At 40.7% G+C, this 27,875-nt stretch overlaps 1 protein-coding gene across 2 annotated transcripts; it reads left to right on the top strand.

Moving 5' to 3' along the window:
• The first annotated feature begins 257 nt into the window (after window positions 1-257).
• On the top strand, window positions 258-27,289 carry clmn (calmin). Of its 2 annotated transcripts, none has more exons than XM_023951390.1 (13): window positions 258-701; window positions 11,347-11,408; window positions 13,532-13,627; window positions 13,722-13,805; window positions 13,899-13,991; window positions 14,128-14,324; window positions 14,402-14,595; window positions 18,094-18,176; window positions 18,255-20,312; window positions 21,660-21,781; window positions 23,142-23,235; window positions 23,307-23,359; window positions 24,741-27,289. In XM_023951390.1, the coding sequence occupies exons 1-13, from the start codon at window positions 617-619 to the stop codon at window positions 24,859-24,861; spliced, it is 3,342 nt and encodes a 1,113-aa protein (XP_023807158.1). In that variant the 5' UTR covers window positions 258-616; the 3' UTR covers window positions 24,862-27,289. The 2 variants fall into 2 exon arrangements, with proteins under 2 accessions (XP_023807158.1, XP_023807157.1); XM_023951389.1 differs by having other exon boundaries at window positions 265-701; window positions 21,657-21,781.
• Window positions 27,290-27,875: the final 586 nt, after the last annotated feature.

Here is a 27,875-nt window from a genome sequence, read left to right as displayed (position 1 = left end):
TGTCATGACTTTGACTCTGCTATCATACAAACCAATGAATACATCGATGCCTGGTTGAATATTCTTATTCATTCATTTTCCTCTGCATGTTTGTATTTGCTGGAAAAGCGCTGACTGGGCATTCATGGGGGGGGGGGGGGTCTGAAGTTCATGCTGGGTTTTTTTCTGCAGCTCTGATGTTCTTTGATATGAAAAAGCAGATGTTTGTCTCTGATGGTGTAGAAAACCAGGATTTGATCCATTCAATGCAAATTGTTTGTTTTTCATGGACGCAAAAAAAACAGGCGGCGTGCGTACGTGCACACTTGTGCGTGTGTGGGTAAGGGGAGGGTAGGTGGGCGGGCCTTGGAGGAACTCCATCCCACCTCGGAAACACCAACCAGGTACGGCGGCTCCTTCCTCCTCCTCCTCCTCCTCCTCCCGGAGCTCCATCGCTTCCAGCGAAGCGCTGTGACGGAAAACCCGCAGTGAGCCGCCGCGATGTCGGTCCACTGAGCGGAACCCGCGCGCCGTTCCCGCATGGATCCCCATCTGCCGGCCGGCCCGTGAGCAGCCGCCGCAGCGCGTCCTCCATCTCCGCCCGCGCGCGCGTCCGGGACTCCGCAGCGCTCTCCGGATGGCTAGACACGAGCGGCAGGACTGGTTCGAGCGCGAGGAATTCATCGGACAGATCAGCGACATACGCGTCCAAAACCTGCAAGGTAGGAGCGTCGTGCACGCGTGTTTGGAGACCTAGAGATGCTGCGCGCGCAGAGAGCGCATGCCTGCTGCTTTTGGGAAGTTTTGTGTTGGGGGGTCGAGCGGCAACACTGCGGAGGCATTCAAGCCTCCTTGTCCCGTTCAGGAGTGGGTCAGCCCGTGAAGTTCAGAGCAGAGGCTCGGGTCACGCACACACGGCCACGCGGACTCTGCGTACCAGGTTTAGAACCCACGCGCCTTCAGCGGGTCCCGGACCTGCAGGATCCATGGAAACGAACAAAAACATACGAGCAGGGGCTGATAAACAGAAGCCCGACCACGTGACCAGTTAACTAATTTATAATAGAGCCTTCGCGAGACCAGCAACAGGGGCTTTGAGTGTTCACGAGACCGTAAAGTAACTAAGCTGTAGAGTACTAATACTCCAAAGTACTTCTACTCTGATTTTAAGTAACACAAACCTGACGCAGTAAAAGGGAAAAGTCAGCTTTTATTTTGTAATATTACTTTACAATCTAACTCAATGGCATTGTTGATTACATGCTAAATTAAGTAGGTACTATTAAAGTATTTTTATTTATATAAAGGTATTATTATTAGAGATAGGATTAGTTGGCTGATAATGCAAAGAAATGCAATACTTAAAAAGCACTCAAAAAGTTGTTCTTAATTTTATTTTGTTTCAATTTGGAGTTGTTTTCAAAATAACCCACATTTTCACTTTATAACTAAAGAAGTGGTACTTTTGATATTTGTTGATTTACAATTTCCTCACACTTAGAGAACAAATGCTTTTAGCTACATGTAGATGTACCACTGAAGTATGATTAGTTCAGCTATTAAACAGTGAATGTAAGCTAAAACTACAAAAACGAACCGCACAATGTGTGCAAACTTATTTGACATCTAATAAAAAAATGAAAACAAATCAGTTATCTTTCAAAATGTACCATTAACATATAAAAAATTCTTGCAAAATAAGTCCTGCACTGGAGTTTTTTTGATTTAAAATAATATTTCTTAAATAAGCATGTTTTGAATGGTTTCAGCATTTTGTCTTCAGACATGAATAAAAGTGCAGTTAAGGTGTCAGATATTTCATTTTCAAAAGTAACATTTGTAAAATCACTTAAAATAAAATAATTTTAGTTTTATCATGCTGTACTTTAAATATCTCATTCACAGTAAAAGCTTTGCATTGCCTTTAAAAGACATTTTTTACTTGATTTTCAAAATAAAAGTTGTGCTGATCATCATTGCTCATTTATTCACTAAATTAAAACGTGTCAATTTTTTAAGAAAGGTTTTTGTTTTAAAGTAGCTTTCATTGTGTCAGTGTGATTAAAGAAATGTTATTGCACAATTATTGAGTATTTTTAAAGTACTCATCTGTGTTCCTATCAAAGTTTATTGTGTAAATAATCTATGAGTTATTTTATTTAACATTTTGATAAAACTTCAGTTTCAACTCCAGCTGCTTATCCTAAAGCTGTTTGGTTTCAGAATGTAGAAGCAAGCACTTGAACTTCATTCAAGTAGGAAGTAAAACCATCAACATTCATATTTTGCCTTATAGATGTCTGACTGAGAAACCTGAGCATCACGGGATGGGTGATGGTTTTTATCAACAACTTCTGTTTTCTTGATCGACACTTGTTTTAGTCACAATTCAGGCAGCAACATGTTCAGGTGAGCATGTTTGTGCAGCAGGAGACAGAAGTTAAAGTCTGTCACATGATTGTCTTGGAAGCGTTGGATGGGAGGGGTTTGTGTGTTCGGCCGTGCAAACGGCGCTGCGTCCTGTTTGTGAAGCTCTGTGGATGATCCCTGTGATGAGATGCTGCCTCTTTGCACAAAGAGTGTAGAAACGCTGCCTTACATAACATGACGAGGCGAGTGTGGCAAGCGGAGCCGAGAGCATCACACTTCCCACGCAGCTCTTTCGCAGCCTGCTTCCCACATCGCTGGGCACAGCTCGAATCTCTGCTCAGCTCCACCTGCCTTCGGTTCCCACATGTTCTGTCAGGTGATGAAAAGTCCAAGAACATTTCATCTTCTTTAAAATATTGTTTCCGGTTTATCAGATTAATTCAAATGAGTCCAATTCTTGTTTTATCCATAAATACATGTTGATGGTGTGTTTATTTTTTAGTAGCCCCTTCTTCTGAGTTTCAGTTTATGTAACCATGGCGACAGTAAGACTAAAAGATGAATTCAAAGCTGTTCTGCGATCTTGGCTGGATACCAAAGATAAAAATCCAAGTAAAATAGGAAGTCTCCATCATTTCTGAAGCTTTCCATGAAAACTGCTTTCTGACTTTTCCTACCTTTCTTCTTCTGCACACTTTGTTAGTTCAGGTTTTAAAACATCAGACCTCTAGTTTTGGTAACTTTTGATATTTGTGAGGTTTTTTTGCCACATAAAAAAAAAGAAAAATGTTTCCCATCTGAAAGAACTTTTGTTCTTTAAGAGTTTTTTTTTTACTTTCCTTGAATTTGACCTTTTTACTGTCATTTTAAGATAAACTTTGCTAGTTTATTATTGTCACTTTATGTAGTATTTCTAAGAACTAAGTGATTTTTCACCAATTTTTTTCTAACACATATATGGCAAAATGATTCTAAAAGAAAAGATATTGACAACAATAACAAAAAAAAAGGATTTCTAACCAAGCACTTTGAACATTTGGAAAACAAGTGGGCAAATTCTTTTTCTCTTTATGGTTTTCTTCTACTTTCTTTAAACTATTGATAATTGGGTTTATATTTGTCATACAATGAGATTTTTGGGATACTTCATACAGTTTTGACAGACTTCTGCAGTTTATTATTGAGATAATTTAGCTTTTTATTAAGTTTTAAGATACATTTTTAGTTTGCAATTTTTTGCATGATTCAATGAAGACTAAAAAATATCAGTGCTTTTGTTTTCTTCTAACATTTTTTTTGTATTTTTTATGATGTTGGCGGTCATAGTTTAAGAAAATTAAGCTTCAAATTGCACTTCTTAGTTTCTCTTTGTTCAAATCATTGTGAATCAGGAGCAGATGAAAAAATGCATTTTGAAAAAGAGTTTATTTGTGATGCACAAAATACGTAGGGTGGGCCACAAACTCCCTGCTCTGCTCCATTCTGAAGCAAGCACTTGCAGGCAAAAAGATCCGTGTACCGTATGTTTTGCTTCAGCTTTTAACATTAGATATAAATAGCTAATGCTAAATATTTAACGTCTATTTTTAAATGAAAATTTGCCATTTTTTCCCCCCACAAACATCTGCACAAATTTGAAAATTCCAAAAGGATGTTGCCGTGTTTATAAATGCATCTCTTCAGCTCATATTTGAACCCGTCTTTTCTCCGTTCTCTGTTTTAATGAATGAAGGGCAGAAGAACGCGTCTGTCTGAACTTTGTGTTTCTGTGGGAGTCTGACTCACAGTCGTCCCTTATGTGTTGTTGTTGTGTTTGCTCCCTGAAGCTGCGTGGAGGCGTGAGAAGGCTTTGGACAACTCGAGACATCCGACAGAAATGTGTCATCATAGATCGCCGCAGCTCAGAGGCTGATCTGAGCATGCGCAGAATAGACTGATGGAACATACCTGGAGCAGCCCAGAGTGCGCAGTCCTGTCCCCCCACCCCTCTGCACAAAGTTAAGACCTAAAGAACAAAGTGCGCGAGTTCATTTCCTGTTCAGAAGAAACGCCTACTTGTTGGAAAGGTTACTGTTTGCATGGCGAGATAACGAGTGAGGGAAACGGGGGTAAACTATGTGTTGGCTTGTAGTTCTGCAGGTGGTTCCAATGAAATCCTGGCACACACAAACCTCTGCAAACTTCCTCTTATCAGGATAAAGTATCTGGTTTTATATTAAACCACAACCCAAACCTTAACTTTCAGATAAGTCCAGTCTGTGTTCTACCTTGGACCCAAACTATGACCTAAAAATCACTTTTTATCCAAACTCAGTTAAGCTGCAAGAAATCAAGATGTTCTGCTCTTTTTGTGGCTGTGAGGTTTGAACTCAGAGTGCTCATCTTCACACTGATGGAGATCCAGTGCACTTTTAAGTAACAAGACACTATACAAGGTAGTAGTAGATATGACATGATGCAGGTGATGCATGGAACTGACCTTTCAGGTTGGCTGTCATTCTTTGCAGATGACAGTTGTCCGTCTCTCACCTTCGACTCACTGGAAGATTGCAGAAGCATTCATAAACTCATGAGCCATTTGGGCATGTCAGGTGACTTGGTCATGTGGTCTCTTCTTATCTGTGTGTCAGCTTTGATGCTTCCAGGTCAGTAAGATTGTTCTTGGAGCAGAAAAACAAGCTCACCGTAACCGCTGCCCCCCGCTTCGGCTGGTTTGATCCTCAGGAATGTGGAGGACATTTGATGCTGGCTCACTTCAGCCGGTTTATTGCAAAGCTTTCTTCAGAGCTTCTCTTAAAGGCTGTTGCTCTGATTTGACATGAGGACTCACAAATCCCACAATCTTCAGATTTATGATTAATTTATTTATGCAACCTTTTCTCAACTTCCCCAAATCCTGCATACTGTGTCACGACTGCTGTTCAAAGGATTAGTGCGTGCTCCTTGTGTGCTGCCTGAATGCTAGAAATTAGGTAATCACACTGTCAGAGCGTATTTTATGCTGACATCCTACGGGTGTCCACTTATGTATCATGTGCACACCCCGCCAGTACTCGCACCTTACTAACAACTAGAGTGTGGCGTAAGCTCCCCGTACGACAGAATCACTTGTATGTCATAAGTGTGTGTAACTTATGTTATCCTGACAAATACTTCATGATACATTTACCTCATGCACGACAATAGTACGTACCATTTTGATATTGTCCCTTAAGGTGGCCACACCAGCCTCAAAGGATCTGTAAGACTCTACCCTTCCATTCTACAACCCTCCATGGCCCCAACAGCCTCAAACCCACAGCCCCCGAACAGGTCAAATCCCTGTGACTGCAGCTGAAGATGATCAGGGGAAAAAAATCTAATCAATCTACCCAATGTACACCAGCCAGCACCGTGTCCGAGAGAAATCCGGAATCTTTCAGGACTCAATCTCGAAATTTTTGTTGTAAGCTTAAACAAGGCTGACCGTCTGACTTTTCAGCTGCAGACCAACTAATGATCAATGCAGCGCCTTCCCACGGGGTTGTACTTTGGATGCACAAACACTGAACTCTGAGAGATAAATACCAAAACAAAGACAACACTTTGACCTCCAAAGCGATTCTGGATTTTCTGGAGCCTAGAGAATCAGGTGACATGCAACCTCGGAGACAGCTTGCTGAGCTGACCACATCTGAGGTCATTGACAGAACGGTGAGTGTTCCTCTGTGGTCAATGACCAGCGCTTAGCAATCTTGCTACAGATGAGCCAGTCCTGCAGACTTTAGGGGCTCTAAAGATGAATTGACTTTTGATCAGATGTTGTTTGGTCTAACGAAGGGAGACTAGAGTGCAGGCTGTGTGTGTTTTTATGGATGTTCTAATCATCACTGATGGCATCAAGCTCAGGAATTGAGGAGCAGTTTTGAGGTGAGGAGGGCTTCTGCATCATTCCTCAGAGCATGAAGACCATGAGCATGTGTTCAACATCTGGCTGCCAACCTCATCACGATTATGATGGAACCCAAGCCATCCTCCGGCTGGAACAGCAGATGTTTAAGCTAAAAAAGAAGGGCTGTTGTACAGCGGGAGCTCCTCTGACTTTGAGTCTTGATCAGAAACCATCTGCTTGCCGAAGTCCTAACCCATGTCTCTATCTGCCTCTTTGCATGTGATGTCTTCACCATCTTCTCTTTCGGTCTGAAAACGCAAACCGCTCTATAATTTATTGTATTATATAATTTCTTATAACATTTTGGCTCATCGTAAAGAATCCAGCAATTGTCTTTAATAAAAAGTAAATAGATTCACATCAATCCATACACCCCCTCCATTAACCGTGGAGGTGCACAAGAGGCATGGGGGGGGAGGGTAGTAGAAGCAGAAACAGCCCTTGGGTGAACTCGGATGTTACATAAAGTTGGTGGCTGATGCAGCACTGCGGCGCTCAGGGAAGCCCGTCGCAGCCGTTGCATGAATATTTCAGCAGGGTAGCTCCGCCTGTGTTCTCCTGCAGCTCCTCCTGCAGCAGGAGCAGCAGGAGCAGGAGCAGTCTGCTGTTCCGAACCTTCAGAGTTCCCTTCTTTCGTACCTTTGATCTCCTGCGTCTGTGTTCGTCACCGATTTGGGTTTTGTGTGGGAGAGAGTCGACTTCAAGGCTGTAATTGGCACCCAGGAGAGCGGATCTGCACCCTCAGTTTAAGGAGGAGGAAGACGTTCTCTTTTCTCCTCAGTTTGTCCACATGCTGGTCAGGAGGGAGAAGGAGGAGGAAGAGGAGGAGGCCTGTAATCACATGTGGCTGAGTCGGGCTGTAATGACCTGCAGGCTGAAATCAGAGCTCAGGATTCAAGATTGCAAAGTCAAAATACTGAAAGGTTTAACTGACAGAAACTGTTGAATCATCCATTGTTGGAGCCACACTGTTTGGCATCACAGGAACCAGTTGGTTTGGTTTTTACATGAACTTGACATTGTTTGTGAGCTATTAATATAAATGTTATTTTTATTGTAACATTTTTACCCGGAATAATTGGTCGGCCATCTATAGGTAAAGACCAACTCCGATCACTTTTTGATCTATTTTCAAAGGGTTCCAAGTGGTCTTTTAATTATAAATATGCTGTTGTATAAATATAATATTCATTTTCTAGGACATAGTTTCTGCAGAGCTACAGCCCCTCCTACCCTCCATCTTAACATTACCGGTGCAACAAAAATGGCGAGCGTTATCTGAGCTAATCAGCCGTACAGATTTGACCTGGATGTGGACAACAAAGACATACATGGATCTAGTCGCCTACAAACGGATGCATCAGAATGGAGCGGAGCAGGGGGCTCAGTGTATTTGCGACGCCAAAACTGCAATATTTTTCAAACAGCATTTTTTCGTCTGCTTCTGATTTACAAGGACTTGAATGAAGAAATTCTCAGAAAGGCAATTTTAAGCTTACCGGTAATTGTCTTTATATATGTCTTGTATCGTCAGAAAAATACAAGAAGCGCATGTTAAAAACATCAAAAACACAATATTTATCAGAGTGGATCTTAAAGATCTGACTTTAGTGCCGTCAAATGCTCACAATGTCCGACTGTGACTTCATGTAGCATCTTCCAGAGAGGTCATGGAGGTTTTGTCGCTGTTCAAGTCAGACGACGTTCATCTGTAAACAACATAAACCAGAAGTAGCGCACGGGTGAGTCAGCAGCAGTGTGGATCAGAGAGAAGATCACAGCCCACACACAGCTGATGTTGCTTCACTTACATCCCCCACCCGCCTAATAACCACCTCATTGTGTCTGCTGTGTGTTGTGTAGTGAAAGTTGTTGTTCTGCTGCAGTTTGAACCAACAAGGAATGTTGTTTGCATGACAAACAAATAAGGGTCCCAGCTCAGGTTCAGATGTGATATGGGACATGCCACAAACTTCCTAACAAATTATTTCCTGCTGACTGACAAAGCTGGAAAAATAAATCAGTGAGCAATTAATTAGTGAAACAAGATGGTAGAAAAGCTACTTAGTTACAGTGTAGATTTATATTTAAATAAATGTCGTTAAAAACACTGTTTTAATGAAAGGTTAGTTTAGTCATAGATGGGTTGTAAATTGATCCATGGAGTGAGTTCTGTTTGTTTGTAGATATAGAATTTAAAAAAATCTATTGTATAAAGATCTGAATTCCTGGAGAGTCTGTTTCTGACTCGCACCTGAATTGGGCTCTGCGTCATGATTATCATCACCTGTCTCAGGTGCACACACTCATGAATCCATTCAAAAGGTTACAAGAGTCAAATAGGAATTTAATCTTTTCCTGTAAGCAGCTAATTTTCATACTCGCACCGCAGGTTGTGCTCACGGCTCTGTGTGGCATTGATCTTCAGTTTTTTAATGTGCTATTTGGTTGATCCATAGATGATTTTTTTTTTTTTTTTTGGCAGCCTTCCGCACCGAAAACAAGATTAGGTTTTTGTGTCCGCACTTTAGATCAGCTCTCTAAGGAATGGAAGTAGAAGTTTTATGGTTTGGAGACTGAACTGTTGCAGGATCATCTTCTATTATCTATTATTATATTATCATACTATAAACACAACATTGATAAAAAAAAGTTCTGGAGTGCTGATTAAGGGATTGGTGTGTGCTCCTTGTGTGCAGCCTGAATAATAGAAACGAGGAAATCACACTTTTAGAGCGTAGTTTATGTGGACATCCTAATTTCATTTAAAGCATTTGAAAGGTAGACAAAACAAACACATTGAAAGCTTAGGATGTAGAATTTCAAAGGGTCTGAGGACATAAAACAACTTCAGTGTGGTTTGACAAATCATAAGATTTTGAATATGCAAACATTTTCATGGCAACTTTGGTATTTTTAGACCAATTCATTAGAAAATTTTCATAATTTTTGCATTAACAGATGTCAAACGAGGGCTGTACGATGGCGTAGTGGTTGGTGCTTTCCCCACACAGTAAGAAGGCGCTGGTTTCTATCTGCATGTTCTCCCTGTGCATGGGTGGGTTTTCTCAAAAACATGCTTCATAGGTTACTTGGTGTCTCTAAATTGCCCCTAAGTGTTAATGTGGCCCTGCGAGAGACTGGCGACCTGTTCTAGGTCTGGACCCAATAGTTGCTGGGTTGGCTCTAGCAACCCAGTGACTCTGAAAAGAGCTTTCTGAAGATATCAAATGAAAGAGTAGAATGGAAAAAATAAACAGTTCTTCTGACCTTACCAAAACCCACAGGGTTGCACACACAAGAAAAGAGTTTCTGCCTTGATGCAGCCTTTTTATTTTGCAATTCACCACAGTTTTGATGGCGTTTTTCCCACGATGACATAATAGACTGACAGTGGGAATTAATCCCAGGCTTTAGTAACATAAGTGAACTTCAAGAAAGAAAAGAAAAGATGCTGATTGGTTGATGAGCTGAAATGAATTATTAAAAAATTCCAAGCTTGAGGCCATAGATCTATGTGTCCCCTCCCAGAAAAAACCACGTGTGCTTGTGTATGTGCTGTTTTGACAACTCAAAAGCACATAATTACTTTGCACTTGTTAATTTATCACAGACACACAGATTTAGTTTGTAGATGCAAAACAGCACAGTGCAAAAACAAAAACTGAACGGCACATAAACTCTTCTTCTATTTTTCAGATTTATGTGAATGCAAAATGTTGTTAGTTGAAACGTACTTCTTCTTGTGTTTCCTGATGTGTGGCAAAATTTATTTACATTAAGCTTCATCTTCTGGGTTTTTTAAATCCCAGTCAAGGAGCTTTATAGTTTTTGCTCGTTACTTTTTTCAGTTGTGTGACTAAAACCGAGTTTGAGAGCAGGAGGTATGAAGACTAAAGCTCCTGGTTGGCCTTTCCAGCTCAGTCACGGCTGATGTCGTTTGTGCTCCACAGACAAAACCAGGATTAGTCCTAATTATAGCAGTGACCTTTTTTCCCACATAATAGACGTATAAGTGGTTGAAATTGCCCCCCCCCCCCCCCCCTTTCAGAGGCCTCTCCTCTTCGTCGTGTCATTTCTCAACTTCAGGTGCAGACTTTTAAGTTCTTGTAACCAAAGAACAACCCTGAAGGTTTGCTTGATCGCATTTCAGGTTTTCATGTCCTCTAAAAAAAAAAATTTTTTTTCTTAAATGCAGCTGTGTTGCTGACTCATCCTGTGCAGGTTTGTGGACTTCCTGTCCAGTAATGGTGGTGGCGTAGCAGGGTGGGCCACAGCTTTTCCCTGTAGTGTCTTCAGGACTTTATCTGTGCTGTTTAGCAGATGTCCCTACCTCCACTTGTCATTTTTTAATCTGCCCTGCAGCTCAGTCTGTTGATTCTTCATCACCTCCGCCCGCTGCTCTCGTCTTCCTCTCCTCCTTTACGCAGGGCAGCTCTGTCTCACAACAATGGAAAATATTCTCTGCAGCCTGACGCAGAATCAATGTCATGACAGAAGCGGAGTTAGCCCGCTCTGGTCAGCCGCTCCGGACATAAAGATGAGAAACAGCTGACTTTGCTGCCATGGCAACCCTTCATCTTTTCCCTTTCATTCACTTCCTGCTCTGTGCAGCTTCAGGCTCTTCAGGGTCACAAAACTTAATGAGATAAAACAAAACATGCTGCAGCCCCCCTCCCAAACCCATAAGACAGTCCTATTATTCAAAACAGGACCTGCAGTCGCTCACAAACTCACAGCGGTGCTGTTGTTGTTCAGCTTCCGAGAACTGCTTCCGAGAACTCCAAATGTAAATAAAGACATTTAGTCTGGTTACCATTTAACAAATAAAACACCCAAAGAGAAAACAATTCCTAAAAACAAATGCACAAAAAAGATGACAATACACAGAAAGAAACACCTGGAAAATAAAGATTTTGAGAAACAGAAGTTTCCCAAGCAGCAGAAACTGTTTTCCCTGAAAAAGAATAAAACACATTAACAGGCTTCTCTGTGATGTTTCTGTATTTTTACTCGACTGCTCTAGTTTTCTGAAGATTTATGTTCTTATTTTGTTCCTCTTTCAGTGGAAAGGGAGGCGGTGCAGAAGAGGACCTTCACTCGATGGATGAACCTCCACTTACAAAAGGTTTGCTCAGATCTTTCTGTAACTTTCAGACTCTGAGGCAGATGAAGCTGCAGTGCTGTCTGGGACTGATTAATGAAACTGCACTTTTACCGTAAGCTAAGCGGTGCAGGTGCATGTTTGTCTGATGAAGCATCGGTTGCACACAGGGTGCTGTGTCTTCTTCACAGACCAGGTGACGGTTTTATTGGAGACCTGGTGATGAAGATGCCTGTGCGATGCAGACCTGCGGTGAAGCTGCATCATTTGTCTGCCTTCTTCTCAAGAACATTTGCAGAAACAGAATCACTGACAGAATGATGGAGTTGTTTTCACTCAACAGACCTGGAGACGAAGTTGCTTGTTTGCCTCAGACCAGGCGATTAAAGTGCGTCTACATCTTTCACAAAGACCAACATACGATGCAGCAACTCTTGATCACGCCGTGTGACGGAGTATTACAGAACTCAGGATTCATCTTTAAGACAGAGCATCCTTTTAGCAGGCCATATGATGAAGCAGCATCATCACCCTCCGACTGTCACAATGTGACTGATTCAACAGGCTGTGTTTTTTCTGAAATCACCCAGAAAACCAGCCTTCTCTGCGACCTCCTAATGGGAACCAGTATGGAGCTCTAACTGGGACACTTGTAGCGGCTCTTGTGTTGTTATGACAACGATCCTCATGTCAATGTTTGTGTTGTCAGAACTTTGGCTCTGCTCTGAAACCCCCATTGTTCAGATCTCACAGACTAAAACATTATCAGTGATGCAGCTGTGAATGAAAGAGGAGGAATATTCAGAATTCAGGTTGGGTGTTTTCTTGGAGGACTTGGTGTCAGACCTGCAATGGCTGCAGCGTTTGTCTCTTCCGGGTCGGTTTGGGTCTGATTGAGCAGAGCTGGATCGACAACCCCCCCCCTTTGTCTTTGTCTTATGTCAAACAAAGAGCCTCTTTTCTTCTTTCTTGCCGTCTGGCCTCGTGTCAAATCTCTGACCCAGTAATTAGACAATCACACTTTGTTTTCTGTCATCTCTGGAAAACTTCTAGCATCTTCACCCTCACCAGCCCCCTGCAGGGTCTGACCCCCTGCAGGGGGCCAGGCCCCCTTGACACCCGACTGGATGATGACCTCTCCAAAGCTAATGGGATTTTTTTTTATTTCTTTGACCTGCTGTCAAATCTTCATCTCATGTAAATCAGCCTTCAACTCCACTCTCAAATTCAGCATCCAAGAATCAGAGAATTTTATGGTAAAATGCTGTCGACCTCAAGCGTCTATCCGCATGACCGTTCACATCAAGAAAGGATTTTACCTGATGTTCCTGTTACAGAAACATCACTCGTCCCTCTTATTTCCTGATCTTCTCTGCTGCTTTTCTTCAAAACCCAACAGAATTACATTTTGTTTAACTTTTCTCTTTCTCATACATCTTAAAAATAAAAGCTGTCACAAAAGAGCCGGGTTCTCTGAGACATAAATCAAATGAAAACAAAGGAAATGGATGTGCTGTCAGCTGTGTTAGGCTGTTGAATCCTTCAGTTGATCTGATGAATTCAGATGCATTTACATAAGAATGTGTGGCTGCATCCAGTCAGGAGACTTTAGTTTAAAAGATTCATCTTTCTGCTATTAATTCTGAAATCATTCCGAAGCTTCTTTTTTTTATGGCTTTCAGACTTTAGAAATGAAACTGATACAATTTTGCAGACATGAAGCTGGTTCATCCTGGGTTGAAGGCGCAGAATTTTCCAGGTTCTGAATGTAGCAGATCCACAATTCAGTGCAGAGGTCCATCTTGACTGGAAGCAGCCAACAGGAAGATGAAACATAAACAGACCTGAAGATGAAGCTGCAAAAATGTTCATCTTTTCCTTTCTTTTGAATTTGTCATAGTCTTTAATTAAATTTTTCTCATTCTTTTGATTCTTATTCTCATTCATTACTTCTTTGCTGGTTTTCTCCATTAATTCTTTTTCTTTGTTCTGTTGGAGCTTCATTCCTGTTAGAGGGAAATCATTTGTCCCGACTGTTGCCTCATGCATTCTCAGGATCTGTGTTTGTCATCTTAAATTTTTCTGTAAATGGATGGTAAATAAAGTGAAATGAATAAAACTCTGTCATTTCTTGTGTGACTCTTTAGTGCGACCCGCCCATCCAGATCCAAGACCTGTTCCAGGACATCCAGGATGGGTTTATCCTCATGGTTCTGCTGGAGGAACTCTCCGGCTGCAAACTGGTCAGACTCTTGGATTATTGTCTTACCTTGTATTTGCTCTTGTTTTGAAATATGTTCTTGATTTTTTGACCATTTGTGTTGCTGCTGTTCTCAGATTCAAGGCTTCAAGAAGTCCTCCCACCGAATTTTCCGACTCAACAACATTGCCAAAGTCTTGGCCTTCCTGGAGGAGCGGAACGTAAGTCCAACAGTCAAAAGGGTTCTATTCTGTTGGTGAAAAAGTAAAGCCTGCTTTCATGTCTTCTGCCATTGTGCTTTGGGGGGGTCTTAGGTGAAGCTGGTCAGCATTGATGCAGCTGACGTTGCTGATGGGAACTCGTCCATCATCCTTGGACTCCTCTGGAACATCATCCTTTTCTTTCAGGTGATCTGTCTCTCCGTGCCTCAAATGTTTCATTTTTCACTTTGAGCAAAGAAGAAGAATGAAGTCTCTTGTGGGCTGTTGGGTTAAACTCAGGGAGACTATTACCAAATTAAATCCAACTCTCCATCTTTCGTAGATTAAAGAGCTAACTGGAAACATTCAGAGTCAGTTTCCCTCCTGTTCCAGCCTTTCGTCCATCCCTACGAGCTCTGACTCGGACACGTCCCACAGCAGCACGCCGTCCGAGGAAAGACGGAGCGCCAGCAACGCTCTCAAGGAGAACAGCAAAGCCATCAAAAAGCTGCTGCAGTGGATTCAGAGGAAAACCCGCAAGTAAGTCAGCTTTGGCGAGGAGTGACACAGCTCTGAGCACGATCAACAACCCTCATCTACAACCTGTCCTTCTACAGGTATGGCGTGGCGGTTCAAGATTTTGGAAGAAGCTGGACAAGTGGATTGGCCTTCCTGGCCCTCATTAAGTCCATTGATTCCAGCCTGGTAGACATGAGGAAAGCCCTACTGAGGAGTTCAAGAGAGAATCTGGAGGATGCCTTCAGGATAGCTCACTACAGCCTGGGCATTCCACGCCTGCTGGAGCCCGAGGGTAACAAAAACCCCACCTCAGTTGACCAGCTTTCTTAGCCCCATTGCCAGGATAACTATAGCTAAATATGCCATTGACTTACGGATACAATAGTGCAAAATGCAAAAAAATAAGTGACTAATTAGGGCTGGATTAGGATTACAGTTAAGGTTAAAATACATGCTGGTACTGCAGCAATGTGCATCTAAGCCACTTGGATTGGACGCGTGACCATTATGAATTTTCAGTAGTTTTTATGCCTGGTTGCAGGTAAATACGTGCAAACAACATTATTCAAAATTGTGCGTTTGGCTCCTAAATTACACTCCGGAACACTGACTAGAGGGCAACACAAGTTGTTTGGCATTATTAGTCAAAGAGAAGACCTATAAAGGAAAGACAGTTAAAAAAATATGATGTCAAATATGATGTCACTGATTTGCCGAAGTAAAAAATAGGAATGTTTTACAAAGGCTGTCCATGAATCCTCTGTGTTCTGATGACGAAAACGTAAACTTAAAACAAATTTACATATATTTGAACAAAAGACAAATCGTTCAAATGTAATGCATTGTGATTTATATTTGACAAATCAAGTGAACATTGATGCAGACGGGTTTTTCACAGAGACCTCTGGCAATTTTCCAGTGGTCTGGAATTTTGTACCGTAGATTTAGACACCCTGAAAAAATTGTGAACGCCTGATGTAGTGCACTAACCAGGGAGTAGTGAGTGAATTTGGACACGGATAAAAATGAATTGGGGCAGCCAGATTTTGTGCTCATGAAACACATGAGTGTGAAATCACATGTTTGCAGTTACTATTTGGTCTGACTCAGAACTATTTACAGAGACCTAATTCATGACCCACAATTACATTTGAGCTAAAAAATCTTCTGAAGGAATTATTGTGTCACAGCGGATCAGTATCCCAGTTATGTATCGCTCATCTTGCTGCAATATGAGATACTTTGGGTTCAAATGACAACAAAAGCAGAATATAATATTTTTGCTGAATAAAAGCTTATGTTTAATAACAAAACCCCTAATAAAAAACATTGACATAATCCAGTCCAGCATTAGAAATGTACCTTGTTTAATTCTAAGTGCACACAAAAAATCACCTGACCTACTTTCAACCTGAGCTTGCAATCAACCAATCACACGCCTGTAAGCCAGACCTAGCTTACAGTATTTTTCTGGAAACATTTGGGCAAATGTGGCAAAACATACAAGGTAACGTCTTTAGGAAAAAAAAAAAACATTTTAAAGACTTCAGTGGTAAGCATCTCTAGCAGATGTTTGATGTCTTCAGTCTAAAGAAAATTAAAACACTCTAAAATGTGAGGAGGCCATAAAGATCTCTCATAAAGGACTACCGAGTTTTATGAAGCACTAAAGATTCTGCGGCCCCTCCTGCCCCCAGACTTCTGCAAACAGTCGGTGATACATCAAGCATGAGTAAAAACATTCAAGAGGTTAAGTCATCTGCTTATACGTGGAGTTAAGACGTTTATCCTTCTGTTAAATCCAATAAAAATGCTTGTTGGGTAGAAAAATATAAAGGATTGAAATGTGACACCTCACTTCTGAGGGAAGCCTCCTGCCTGGATCGGTCAGCGTTTGTGCAGCCAAGTCTCTTTTGTAACTTTAACTCTTATTTTCAGAAGAGCTTTCAAACAATCCAATTGGAGTGGACAGAAACATGAATCGTGTGTCTTTGCTCAGGAGAAAAAACGTGTTTGGCCATGAAAATTGTTTTAAGGTGATAAATTACACTTATAAAGGGATTTTTGGCTTCAATCTAGGAGCTTACAGTTTCAGATCGAGTTTCTGTGTTTGAGACTCCAGCCAAAGATGCTCTGAATTTATGTTCATAGTAAAAACGAAAGACTTGTCTAAAATGATAGAATAAAGAGTTAGAAGTCCTCTGTCACATCAGACAACAAGGTGTGCAAGGTTGAGATGGGAAAAAGCCCTCACTTGACAAACACAACAAAAGGAAATCCAGAATATGATAGCATGTTCCTATTATTTCTAATTGTTTTCTATGGTCCAGCAGTAACAGCTCACAAAAGAAGACAACAACAGGAAACTAAAAGAAAAAAATCCAGTTTGGCTGGTAAATAAAGCTATGGGCTAAACCCTTCCTTCAAGGAAAAAAGTAAATTAGTAACCCTTGTAGATTTGCAAAGTTAGCGAACAAACTTTAAGAATGTATTTTTCCAAACTTTTCCAATGAAAAATTGGGTTTTTGGTGTTTTTAACATGTTTTGCAGCATTTTTCTCATTGTGGAAGACATACAGTTTATAAAAAAATTTAAGATTAAAACGGCATTTTTTTAAATTAAAATTGTGGTGAATCAGGAGCGGACTAAAAATGCTGTTAGAAAAAGCTTGGAGTTGTGACGAAAAATCGAGAATTGGCAGGTCACAAGCTCCCTGCTCTGCTCCATTCCTATACATCCACTTCCAGACAAATACATCCATGAACGTCTTTGTTTTCTTCGTCTGAGCTGGAATCTGGATCAAAACTGTACGGCTGGAAAGCTCTGATACTGCTGCCATTTTTGTTGGGTTGATAGTGTTATGTTGGGGTTGTTAGGGGCTACAAACTAGCGGCAGAGAGTGTAAACAAAGGAATGATGGGAAATGAAGGCAGACTCACTCTGCGCCAACAACTCAATGGAGTATTTCTAATGAACTCCTGCAGCTCTGCAGAAATTATGTCCTATATCGACACAGGGATTTTGATTCTGGCTAAATACTGCATAATCGTATTTTATAATAGATCAATAGATCAAAAGATGATAGGAGTGGGACTTCAACCGATATCCACGTTACAAAATGCACTAAAAATAAATTAACCAAACAAACTTCAACAAATCCTGTTAAATGACAACTATCATTAAATCACTTAAACATGTTGATTGTACAAAGCAGGCCTTCATTTGCAATAATGATTGGATGTAGACTGTATTATCCACAGGAAATGGATCATATATTACATAGGTTCAGTGCTTAGTGCACTAAATTGGGCTGTCCGAACCTTCGGTTCCAAAATCCAGTGCATCAGAAATTTCCCAGAAGTCCCTGCAAAAAAAACAGGGTCAAAAACAGACCACAATGCATTACATTTGAACAATTCTTCCTGTGAAAATAATTTATTTACATTTATTTTTTTATAAACCATCCAAGTTTTCATCATCAGAACAAATTAGACTTGTCAATAATTTTTGTAAAGGAAAATGGTGATAGAATTTTAAAATCCAGGGCACTAGATAGTCCCGCACCACATAGTTTTTTGCAGTAGGGTAGTAGAGAGGGAATTTGGACACAACCTCAGTATGCGTGTCCCTGATTAGCATAAGGATGGAGGGGTGCCAGCATCTCCCTCTCAGTGTGGATCATACTGGTGAATTGGAGGAAAAGCCGGAAATTTACGGAGGAACTATCTCGAGGGAAAATCCCTCAGAAAGAGATTCCTCTGTTTACTACTAAAGACGTCTTTTTTTCCAGATGTGGGTTTTAATGAGCCAGACGAGCAGTCCATCATCATGTATGTTTCCCAGTTCTTGGAGCATTTCCCTGGACTTGAGGAGGTACGGTCACTTCAGGTCTGACACCAGGTTCTAACTGATGTAAGCCCGTCAAACTGACCTCTCTGCTCCCCCTGGCAGGCGGAGGAGTCCACTCAGCTGATTGAGCGGAGCGTCTCCATGGGCCGACTCAACGACGCAGATCTGATGAGAAACGGCGCCAATCTCAGCAGAGTGAAAGAGCGGTCCAGATTGTTCCAGAGAGACGGCTATAAGCCGCCTCCCAAAGTCCTACTTTCTTCCGTGTCGGAGGACAGAGGCATCCTTTCGCCTCGCCTCAGGGTGGCTGCAACTCGCTCCTGGTCCAGTGAAGACGTTCTGTCTGACTCGCCTCTTGACGTTGTCTCTAATGACGCCCAAGGAGTCGCTGAGGTCCAGCAGGATTTGACCTGCACCTTACCTCAGCAGTCTTTCTCTCATTCACCGTCATTCGCACCGGATTGTGGAAACCCAGAGCCTGTAATCCCCGACTCTGCCATCCACTCCCCAGAATCCTGGATGGAGAGTGAGCTGATGCTTGAGACTCACAGTGACAGTTCTCTGTTTGACAGCGGGCCGGGCTGGGATGTGTACCGGGCCACACCTGTGCAGGTGACACCAGTGGATGAAGGATTCATGTTGTCCATGGACGACAGAGCTCCAGATGAACCCTTTGTGACGGGATCATACAGCGATGAAGGAGTCTCCTCGTTGGAGAGCACCCAGGACAAAGCCCACCAGGAGGAACAGGACAAGGAGCTGAACTCAAAGAACCAGAATCTGGTTCAGGAACTCATCATTGATCCAAGTGAAGTTGACTTTTCAAAAGAGACAGACCTCAGTCCCATCAGTACAAGTCCACTCCACAAAGACAGTGAGCAGGAACGGTCCTGGACATTCAATGAAGAATTAACTCTCTCAGGTTCTGAAGATTTCCTTAAAGATGGTCAAACAAACCATTTTCAACCAGCCTTCTCCACAGATGTTCCACCTCATGAAGAACACACTGAAAGTTCTCAGAGAGAACAGGAAGGGAACAAAAAGAACCTAAATGAACAAACTGATGGTCCATCTGGGGAACTACAGGAGAGGGGAACCTATGTGGAAGAGTATCAAAAAGCTGACTCTTCAGTGGAAGATGAAGGAATCGAGGTAAAAGGTGGAAATGATCAAGACCAGAAAACCCAGGAGGAAGAACTCTTAGCTAACGCCTCACATGATGAAGAAATCAGTAGTTCTCAGATGATATTAACTAATCAAGAGGGAGCATCAAAAACTGGTCTAATTATTCCCATCATTTCCATCTCCAGTGAGCCAAAGGAGCACAAAGAAGAATCTGGCTCAGAAGACCAGGAAACAGAGGAGAAACTCCATCAGCAGTTTGAGTCTGGATATGGGGAAGATGACACGGAATTGAACAGTCCTACAAGTCCAGTTGCTCTGGAGCATGGTCGTCTGGAGGATGGTCTTTTGGAGTGTGTTCCTCTGGAGCACAGTCCTCTAGAGCATGTCTACAGTGAGGACCTCAAAGAAGAATCTGAGGAGAGACCTTCCTGTCAGATATCAGAAAATTCTGAAAGGAGGCCTTTGCAAACCACCCACTCTGAAGACAAACTACTGTCTGATGGAGATGAACCTCCCAGAAACTCTGGGTCAGAATGTGTGCAGAACCAGGAAATGGATGAAGCCAGACAAAAGCACAGCTCAGATGATTTTGCAGCTGTAAAGAAGACAATGGCTCAGGCAAATCCTGACAGTGATGCAAGTCAGGAACCTGAGGGACATGGAGTAAAACCAGCCGGTCCTGCCTCTGAAAGCGGCCCCCAAATCCCCCATCCGAGCATACTCGACACAGACACTTTAGACCTAAACGAAGCAAAAGTTTCTCCATTTTCTGGACCACCAGGATTAAACAGAAACATGGACTTGTTCTATTCCAAATTTGACAAAAGCTCTCCCTCAGAGCATCTAGTTGGTGACCCAGTGGAACCCATGGATCTGTTCTATCCTGACAAAGAGGAGCCCATGCTCTCAGAACCTGCTGACACGGAGATGCAGAGGTGGCCTTCAGTTCTGAGCGTCTCAGCTCTGGAGCCAGCGCCGCCGTCACTCGATGACATGGATGACGAACAGCTGACGGGAGAGGAGGATGATGATCAAGTAAGTTTCTTTATTTCCTGTTGGTGATTAGAAATGAGAAATCAAATGACGTTTGGTCCGGAACCGCATTTTGATCCCCTGGATAAGACCCCTTCTTAAAGGTTCTGTTGAATGCTCCTTTAGAACTTTTCTACTTTCACTTTGTTTTTTCCCACATTAAAATCTATCTGATAAAATTATTCCAGTGTTAAATTAATTATTTAAATGTTTAAATCCTGTCAATTAGCAGTACAGTTTAAACGTATTAACTTACCCCAAAACTTTTCCTTATTGATCTGGGAAAAAAATATTAATTAATATTGTAAAGCTTTTACTTTTTCCCCCTCTGTTAATTAGTTTAGTGCAGCTGAGTCAGCATCTCCCAAAAGTGCTAAGCCAACATTTTTTTTAATTTTTTTATGCCAGCTGCTGTTCTCTTTCATTGTTTCACATAGACGCTGACTTGCATTAATCAAGGAAAGGGTTCAGTCTTTGTAAGTGGTCCACAGTGAACACACGAGTCACGCTTTGGTTTATGTTTGCGTGCACCGATTAATGTCACAAAGATAAGTAACACCTCTGCTAAAAGAAGAGAATGGGACTCATAAAATCGCTCACTAAGTGGGAGGTCCTACTGCAAAGAAGCACATGTTAAATCCTGTGGTGGGAATCGCCTCTTTGTGTTGATCTTGAAGCCAAAAATCCCATTGCAGATGAAAAAAAAACCTCACATTTGCATAATTTTTTTCAGTTTTTCAATTTCAGTCTATAAGGAAAATTGACATAGATACAAAAGATAAGTGTTCACAAAATATGTTGAGTGTATTTTAAAAGTATGAATTTCCACATTTCATAGAAAAATGTTGTTTTGAAATCCATCATAGGAGTAAAGACATTTTTTTATTGAATTTTCTTTTTTAAATCAAATTCTGTACAGTTAAAGCCAAACTTTTATAATTTTATTTTATATGAGCCTCATCACAGCTCTGTTGAGTTCTGTATTTGTTTAGCTCTTCAAGACTGAGACCTCTGAGCCTCAGTAATTATTCATATATTTCTTGTGAAAATAAATTTCTTCAATCATGTTCACACAAAAATCTTATAGAAGAGTTTACCAGCATCTGATGCCATATTTTATCTGATCTCTAAAACTCATAAGAAAGCCTGAGGAGTTTCTATCTGAATTTGCACTGAAAGCTTCAGTGTCCATGCAGAATTTTGCTGCTTATTTCCCTGTATGTGTGTAACATTTCCATGTATATTAACACTTGTAAATTTCCCCTTTCCCTTATTTTGTTTGCCATACCGTTGTTAAATATTCATATCTGCAAGTGTCTCTCATCCTGCTTTTATCCTTTGTTTTAGCAGCTGAATCCATCCAGCCAGGGGCCTGCTGATGCCTTCTCCACCCAGGAGCAGTGCACGATGTGCGGGGTGCCGATTGGGGAATCCCGGGTGGATTTTCCAGCAGACAGCAGGGAGTCTGAGAGGTAGTTCTCGGCTGCTCGAAAGCCTCTTCTGAGCCAGCGTCTGTCAGTTTGATTTCAAATCCCCATTAATGTCCCGACCTCATTTCTACTCAGAACAATTTAACGGTACTTAAAGGCTGCATCCTCAAGAAAAGAGATGAGGATTATGCGCATTAATGTGCTTCAATTATTTATTACATCACAGCTTAACTCAGCTCACTCCCTCCAGTGAGTCAAAGTTATAATCCAGTAAAAGTTCCTGCTTCGTAGCTCTTAAATCTATTAAAAGTAGTGTTTTCTGTTAACTTTAAGTATCATTTTTTGTTTATTTATGATCATTTTTTTGTTTCACTCCTAAAATTTACTCAAGACTGCAGACACTTCAGGATAAAAAAAACTTGTCTCACCTGCCCATATGGTTGGATACTGATGTAATTTTAGGATTGTAGACCGCTCCGTGTGTTTGTAGAGCGAAAATGTTAATGCACATCATTTTCTACAGTCAGGCTGCAGGCAAAGGGTCATAGCGAACACACACATAAGGGTGAAGTAGTAGTACATCATACAGTTGCTGTGGATGTTCGTTCTGAAAGACACCATTATCATTTAAAGAGGAGACTTCTCCGCCAGCTCGCGAACAGAGAAGCCAGTTTTTCTTTTATTTGAATGAACAAAGCTTCCAGTGCTGTTGCTAAATAGAAAACTGAAGTCAGGAAACCTTTCCTGAAAACGGTGCTGCTAGTTCGAACCAAAGTCTTAAGTCACGTAAAATAGATTTCAATAAGACTCAAGAGTCAAAAACACAGTTTTGTGCTCAAGGAGTGAAGAGATCATTTTATTCAGTCTGAACACTAAAGGTGCATTTGGAAATCACAACCAATTGTACTGTTTTCGACACACGAACATACATGTATTTAGCTTCATCTGAAACCTGCATGTCTGCAACTTTGGGAGATTATGCCAGAGCAGGGTTTGTTCTGGAGCCGCTGCATCTAGGTGTAGATGAACATCGGCACATTTGGAACAGCAAATTTGCCTCATAATAAATAAATAAAAAAACCAGACAATATGGTGTCTAACAGTTTTTTCATCTAAAACCTACGTACATACATACATTACAATTAACATCAACATTTCCCTAAACTGTGATTTAGTTTGAATATATGGGTTAGCCTAACTAAGTCAAACAACAACTTTGGATACATTTATATAAACATTTTCCTAATAAGAGACGTGAAACAGGGTTGTGACAGTACTCCTCCATGCTGTTTGTTAAAAGACACTGAACAAAAAGCAACTTAACAGATGAGGAAGGCGATGGGAACCATTGTCCTTTTTGATCAAGTGTTCAGGAACCAAGACTTGTCTGTTTTCCTCCTAGTTGGAGAGATGCGGGAAGTTCCAGCAGAATAGACGAGATCCAGACCCCTGTAGGTCTCCGGCGCAGGAAGGGTTCTCACCTCGTGGAGTCCAGGGTGAGTTTCCCGCTTCTCAGCTGAGGGTCAGAACCGCGACCATTACTGATGTGTGTGTGTTTGTCATTCAGGACAACCAGAGAGCTGCATCAAGAACAGCCAACAGAGATGGCACTTGCTTTTGGTAAGACTTCTTCATCGCGAAAACACTTTATTAGGCTTATAAATCCAAATGTTGGCCTTTGTTAGCTACACGTTTTTTCCTAAACAAACATTAGAAAACTTTTCCCTTAAATAGCTACAGAAAAAATCATTAAAATAAAAGGAACAATCAATTTCTCTGAAATGAGCTCTGTCATCAGTGAGCAAAGAGTAAAGAATTGCCCTAAAAGCAAATTTGCAGACATTTAAAAACAGCCTGCAAGGTGTTTCACAATATTTTATCTCCTGTTTTTAAGAAAACATTTGCGTCATCTTGTGGCATACACATTTTTCTGATAAGAAAGGGGTTGCATCATTGAAGCTTTCATAAATGATGCCAAGGATCGAGAATGTTCTGAGTGTCTCAGCAATTTTAGAGATTTCTCTCAGCTGGAAGGTTTGGAGGAAATTGTTAGATCAAAACAGTTTATAATAGCACCCTTCGTTCTATAGATCAGGGGCGGGCAAACCTTGTGAATCGTGGGCCTCAAGGGGTTCTAAAATTTGACAAAAGGGTCGGACCAGAGACCGATGCATGGAATGTTTTGATAATCCATGGAATCGGAACAAAAAAAAACATGCTTTCATTTTGATTGAAAATTGATATTTAAAACAGAAGATTTGGACGTTTTTATTTCAGAACTCTGGCTTTTTATCATTTTAATTGCACCGATGGGTCGATGCCCCCCAGGGAAAGTCGCAAATTTTAGTGAAATGCTGCTTTCATGTGGTGATGGAATGATGGGAAAAACGACTCGGAAAACACACATGAATGCAAAATAAGCACCTACGCAAATGTCTATTTATGAATCGCCATCTATGGGAAGACACCAGAATTACAAGAAAAACAAAACATTATTAAGGACTATAGATAGAATTCTAGTTTTTCGGGCTAGATTAAATAGTTTAATGAACCACATATGGCCCCCGGGACGTAGTTTGCCCACCCTTGCTATAGATCAACAAATCTTCTTTTAATACGCCTTTGGGAGGAAAGTCTTTTGGTAAAAAACTGACAGAATTAAAACAGCATCATTAGAAACTCATACGTGTAAAATAAAGAAAAAGTCTAACTGCAAAGTATGGTGTGAGGCTTTAAGTATTTACCTTCACTGATTAGCTTCCAATCAACTGAGTAAAAAGATGTTTGCCTTTGAAGCATGTGAAGTAAAAAAAGAAGTCCTAATCTGGAATCCTGTGGAACACCTGCTGTTAAAAAAAAAGTAAATAATGCTTAAATAAGGGAGAGAGGAGAGTCGCGACCTTGGTGTACAACCTTCTGGCACTCTGTGATACAATCTGTTGATAAGCCTTCATGAGCAGCAGGTGTCTGAAAAACAAAGTTGGCTTTTTTGTGTTTGTAGGTGGAACGAGAATTCGGACCTCTATCTGCTGCTGCTGCTCTGGGTGCTTCTGTACTGCCTCATGCTGCTGCCGCAGATGGACCTAAAGGAGCTGCCGAGTCTTCTGCTGAACCTCGACTGAACTCACACAAAAGTTCCAACACGCACAAGCCCTTTCCACACATGAGACACGCACGCCGTCATCCATAAACTCACACTTGCTTGTAAACGGACAAAGGAAATAGGTTAAGAGGAGTAATAGGCAGTAATAGGCACCTGTAAGAAGTCATTTTTCTCCATAGTTGCAGTCTCTGTATTGACAGGTCATTGATTCAATCTGCTAGTCACTTAATTAGACCATTTATGAAATAGCTTTTTCTTTGTAATACTACCATTTTTAATTTCTAACTACAAGGGTTTATTCTCGTAAAATTATGAATTTGGCTTACGGAGTTGACTTTTTTTCTCATACTTTTACAACTTTATTTTTGTGGCCCTAATAATCCGTTGTAGGTGACGTCATATTTGCCTGTTAAGAAAAAAATGGAGTGAGCATGTGTTTGAATTGTGGTAAAATGCAGGGCACTGTACAGTCTTCTAGGGGTTAGGATGTATGGAAAATCAGACATAACTACCGATAATATTTTAGTCTGTAGGGCAAACTATATTAAAACCTTTTTTATGCTTGATGTGCCATTTTAATTGTCACTGAATCCAAAAGACCATAACCTTTGCTATTGTAAAATACAAAAAGCAGAAGCTACAGCTTGAAACCCCCTTTTTCTTTTTTTTTTTAGCTTTTCTTAAATATGAAATCATCAGCTATGTTATGGCTCTGTTTTTTATTGACAAATCCCTAAAAGCCAAATGACCGGATCCAGATCCGATCCAAACACAAAGAAGTCTATGTGTGAAAGGGGCTGAAACACAATTTCACTGAAAACTCACTCACAGACAGCTGAACTGCCACTTTTCTTCACTACACTCACTACGCTAAAGTAAAGTGAAGGCATTTTATTGTTGGTTTTTAACAAAAGCTACTTGTTTTTGTTTTGTAAGATTGTGTTATTTTAAGAAAAACTTCGCTGAAATGTAAAAAATATAAAAAATTAAACGTTTAAAATCTATGAACACCTGCAAAAGAAGCTTCACAGTGACAGAAAGATCATATTTTAGTCTTTAAATGAATAAATATCTTTGCAAGAAAGACCTCAAATTCTATGTTTCTTTCCTAAAACTACTCGAGACTTTACAGAAGGGTTTTATGAATACAGATGTAATTTTACGAGGAGAAATGTAAATTTATCAGGAAATATTCTTGAATGTGAAATGCCAATGTCAGAGCGATGTTCAATCCTCTGCTTTTGTAGTTCAGATATTGCAGCTTCAGTATCAGATTATCAGAATGTAAACTGTTGACAGAAATGGAGTTAATAACTGTTTAAAGAGGAGATAAATAGATTTATTTTTTTGCTTCTGTGTGCTGTACAGGGAATATTTACCTGTGATACTTGACCTTTAAACCAAAAAATTGTCAAATTTGAGAAAAGATTCCCCAAGTTAATAAAAAGGGTTGATAAAAGCTGCCCCTTTGTTTGACATGACGGAATTTTTCAAGTAATGACCGGCAGGGATCTGGATGGTTTTGCAACATTATAGAGAAGAAAGCAGACCTACTAGACCATTCAATCAATGGCGTGATGATACTTCTGAACCTCCACTAAACATGGTTATAGTACTGGTACTGAAGCCAATATTAGATCCAGGGGGTGGGGGGAGTTTTTCCCCATGTCCATGCATGTCTTCCAGTTTTCCAGTTATGTTTTTCTTTATTATGACGTCCTTTTTTTATCAGTTGTTGTATCTTGTGTGCTGTCAGTTGGAGCCTTCAGGCCTGAATCGTCTCCAAGTCCGGTGTTGTTCTTATCCCTCCTTTAGAGTTACACCATGTTTTGGATAACACATGGCCTCTTAACCTGCACTTTTTTTCTCATCTATTGACCTAGCATGTGCTTTCTGAGACAAACATTGTTCCAAGATCCCGAGCTGAGTCTAGGGTTGGTTTAGTGAATAGTTCTGAAGCCTGGAAAAAAGGTCCAACTAAGACTTTGAACCAGCAAAGGTTTTTCCTTCTATAGTAAGTTCTCACTTAACTGTACCTGTTTTATTTATTTTATTTTTTTTGCCCAGAGTTTTCCAACAAACCAATCAGTCTTGCTGGTTTTGAGCCAACTTCCTCATAAATTGGAGTGGGTAAAATGTTGTCCTCCATGGTGCTGCCACTTTGACTTTTTCCTTCCCATCGCTCTGACATGCAGAAATGTGACTGAAGAACAGTCCAAACTGTTGGATGAGCCACTTTCACCAAGGTAGAACTGTAACATCACGATGAAGATGCTTCCCTGGTTAAACTTTCACAAGAAGTTGAGTTTAAGTCTGAAGCGCTGAGTGTTTTTTAATTTTTTTTTTCCTTTCTGGAGAGGTTTTTCAGTGTGAATGCTTAGAGTATCTTATATATTATACAAATTGATATGTATTGTAACTGCTGAATTAAAGTGATCGTTCTATCATTTTCCTGTTAGGTCATTTTGTGTTTGTTTACACCCTTTTTGAGTTATTGTCTCCAAAAATACCAGAAGACAGAAGGTTTATACAAAAACGGGGAAACATCAACTGGGGTCTGTACTTTTTATAACATTAATTTGCAACAGACTTACTGTAACGTTATTTGTCTAATTATATGTAATAAATGTAAATTACCGGTTCAGGTCTGATAGGTCAAAGCTGTCAAACTTTACAAAAGCATCTAAAAATATGAATATCATTTCATACCAAATTTAAAGCTTTAAAAATGTATTTACCAATAATGGAAGGTTGCTCCATTACACCAATACTGTCTTGTTTACCAGACATCAAAGACTGGATGGCCCAAAGCTTTTTAAGGTTAATGACAAAAAACAGAAGTGATGGTGTTTGGTCAAAGGAAGGTTCTGTGAATCCTCCTCAGTGGAGTTGTGTCCCTTGGCTCCACATTTAAAACAATCTGTGTCAAACCTGGCTTTTGAAATGGACAGTGATTTTAAACTTGACTGTTAAATTAACTCAGTGGTAAAATCCATCTTACTTTATTTTAGGCAGTTGTTGAAGGTTGAACCA

Source organism: Oryzias latipes, chromosome 22 (assembly GCF_002234675.1).
Source record: "Oryzias latipes chromosome 22, ASM223467v1".
In the NCBI taxonomy this organism is placed as follows: domain Eukaryota; kingdom Metazoa; phylum Chordata; class Actinopteri; order Beloniformes; family Adrianichthyidae; genus Oryzias; species Oryzias latipes.
This window is presented reverse-complemented; position numbering and strand designations above follow the sequence as displayed.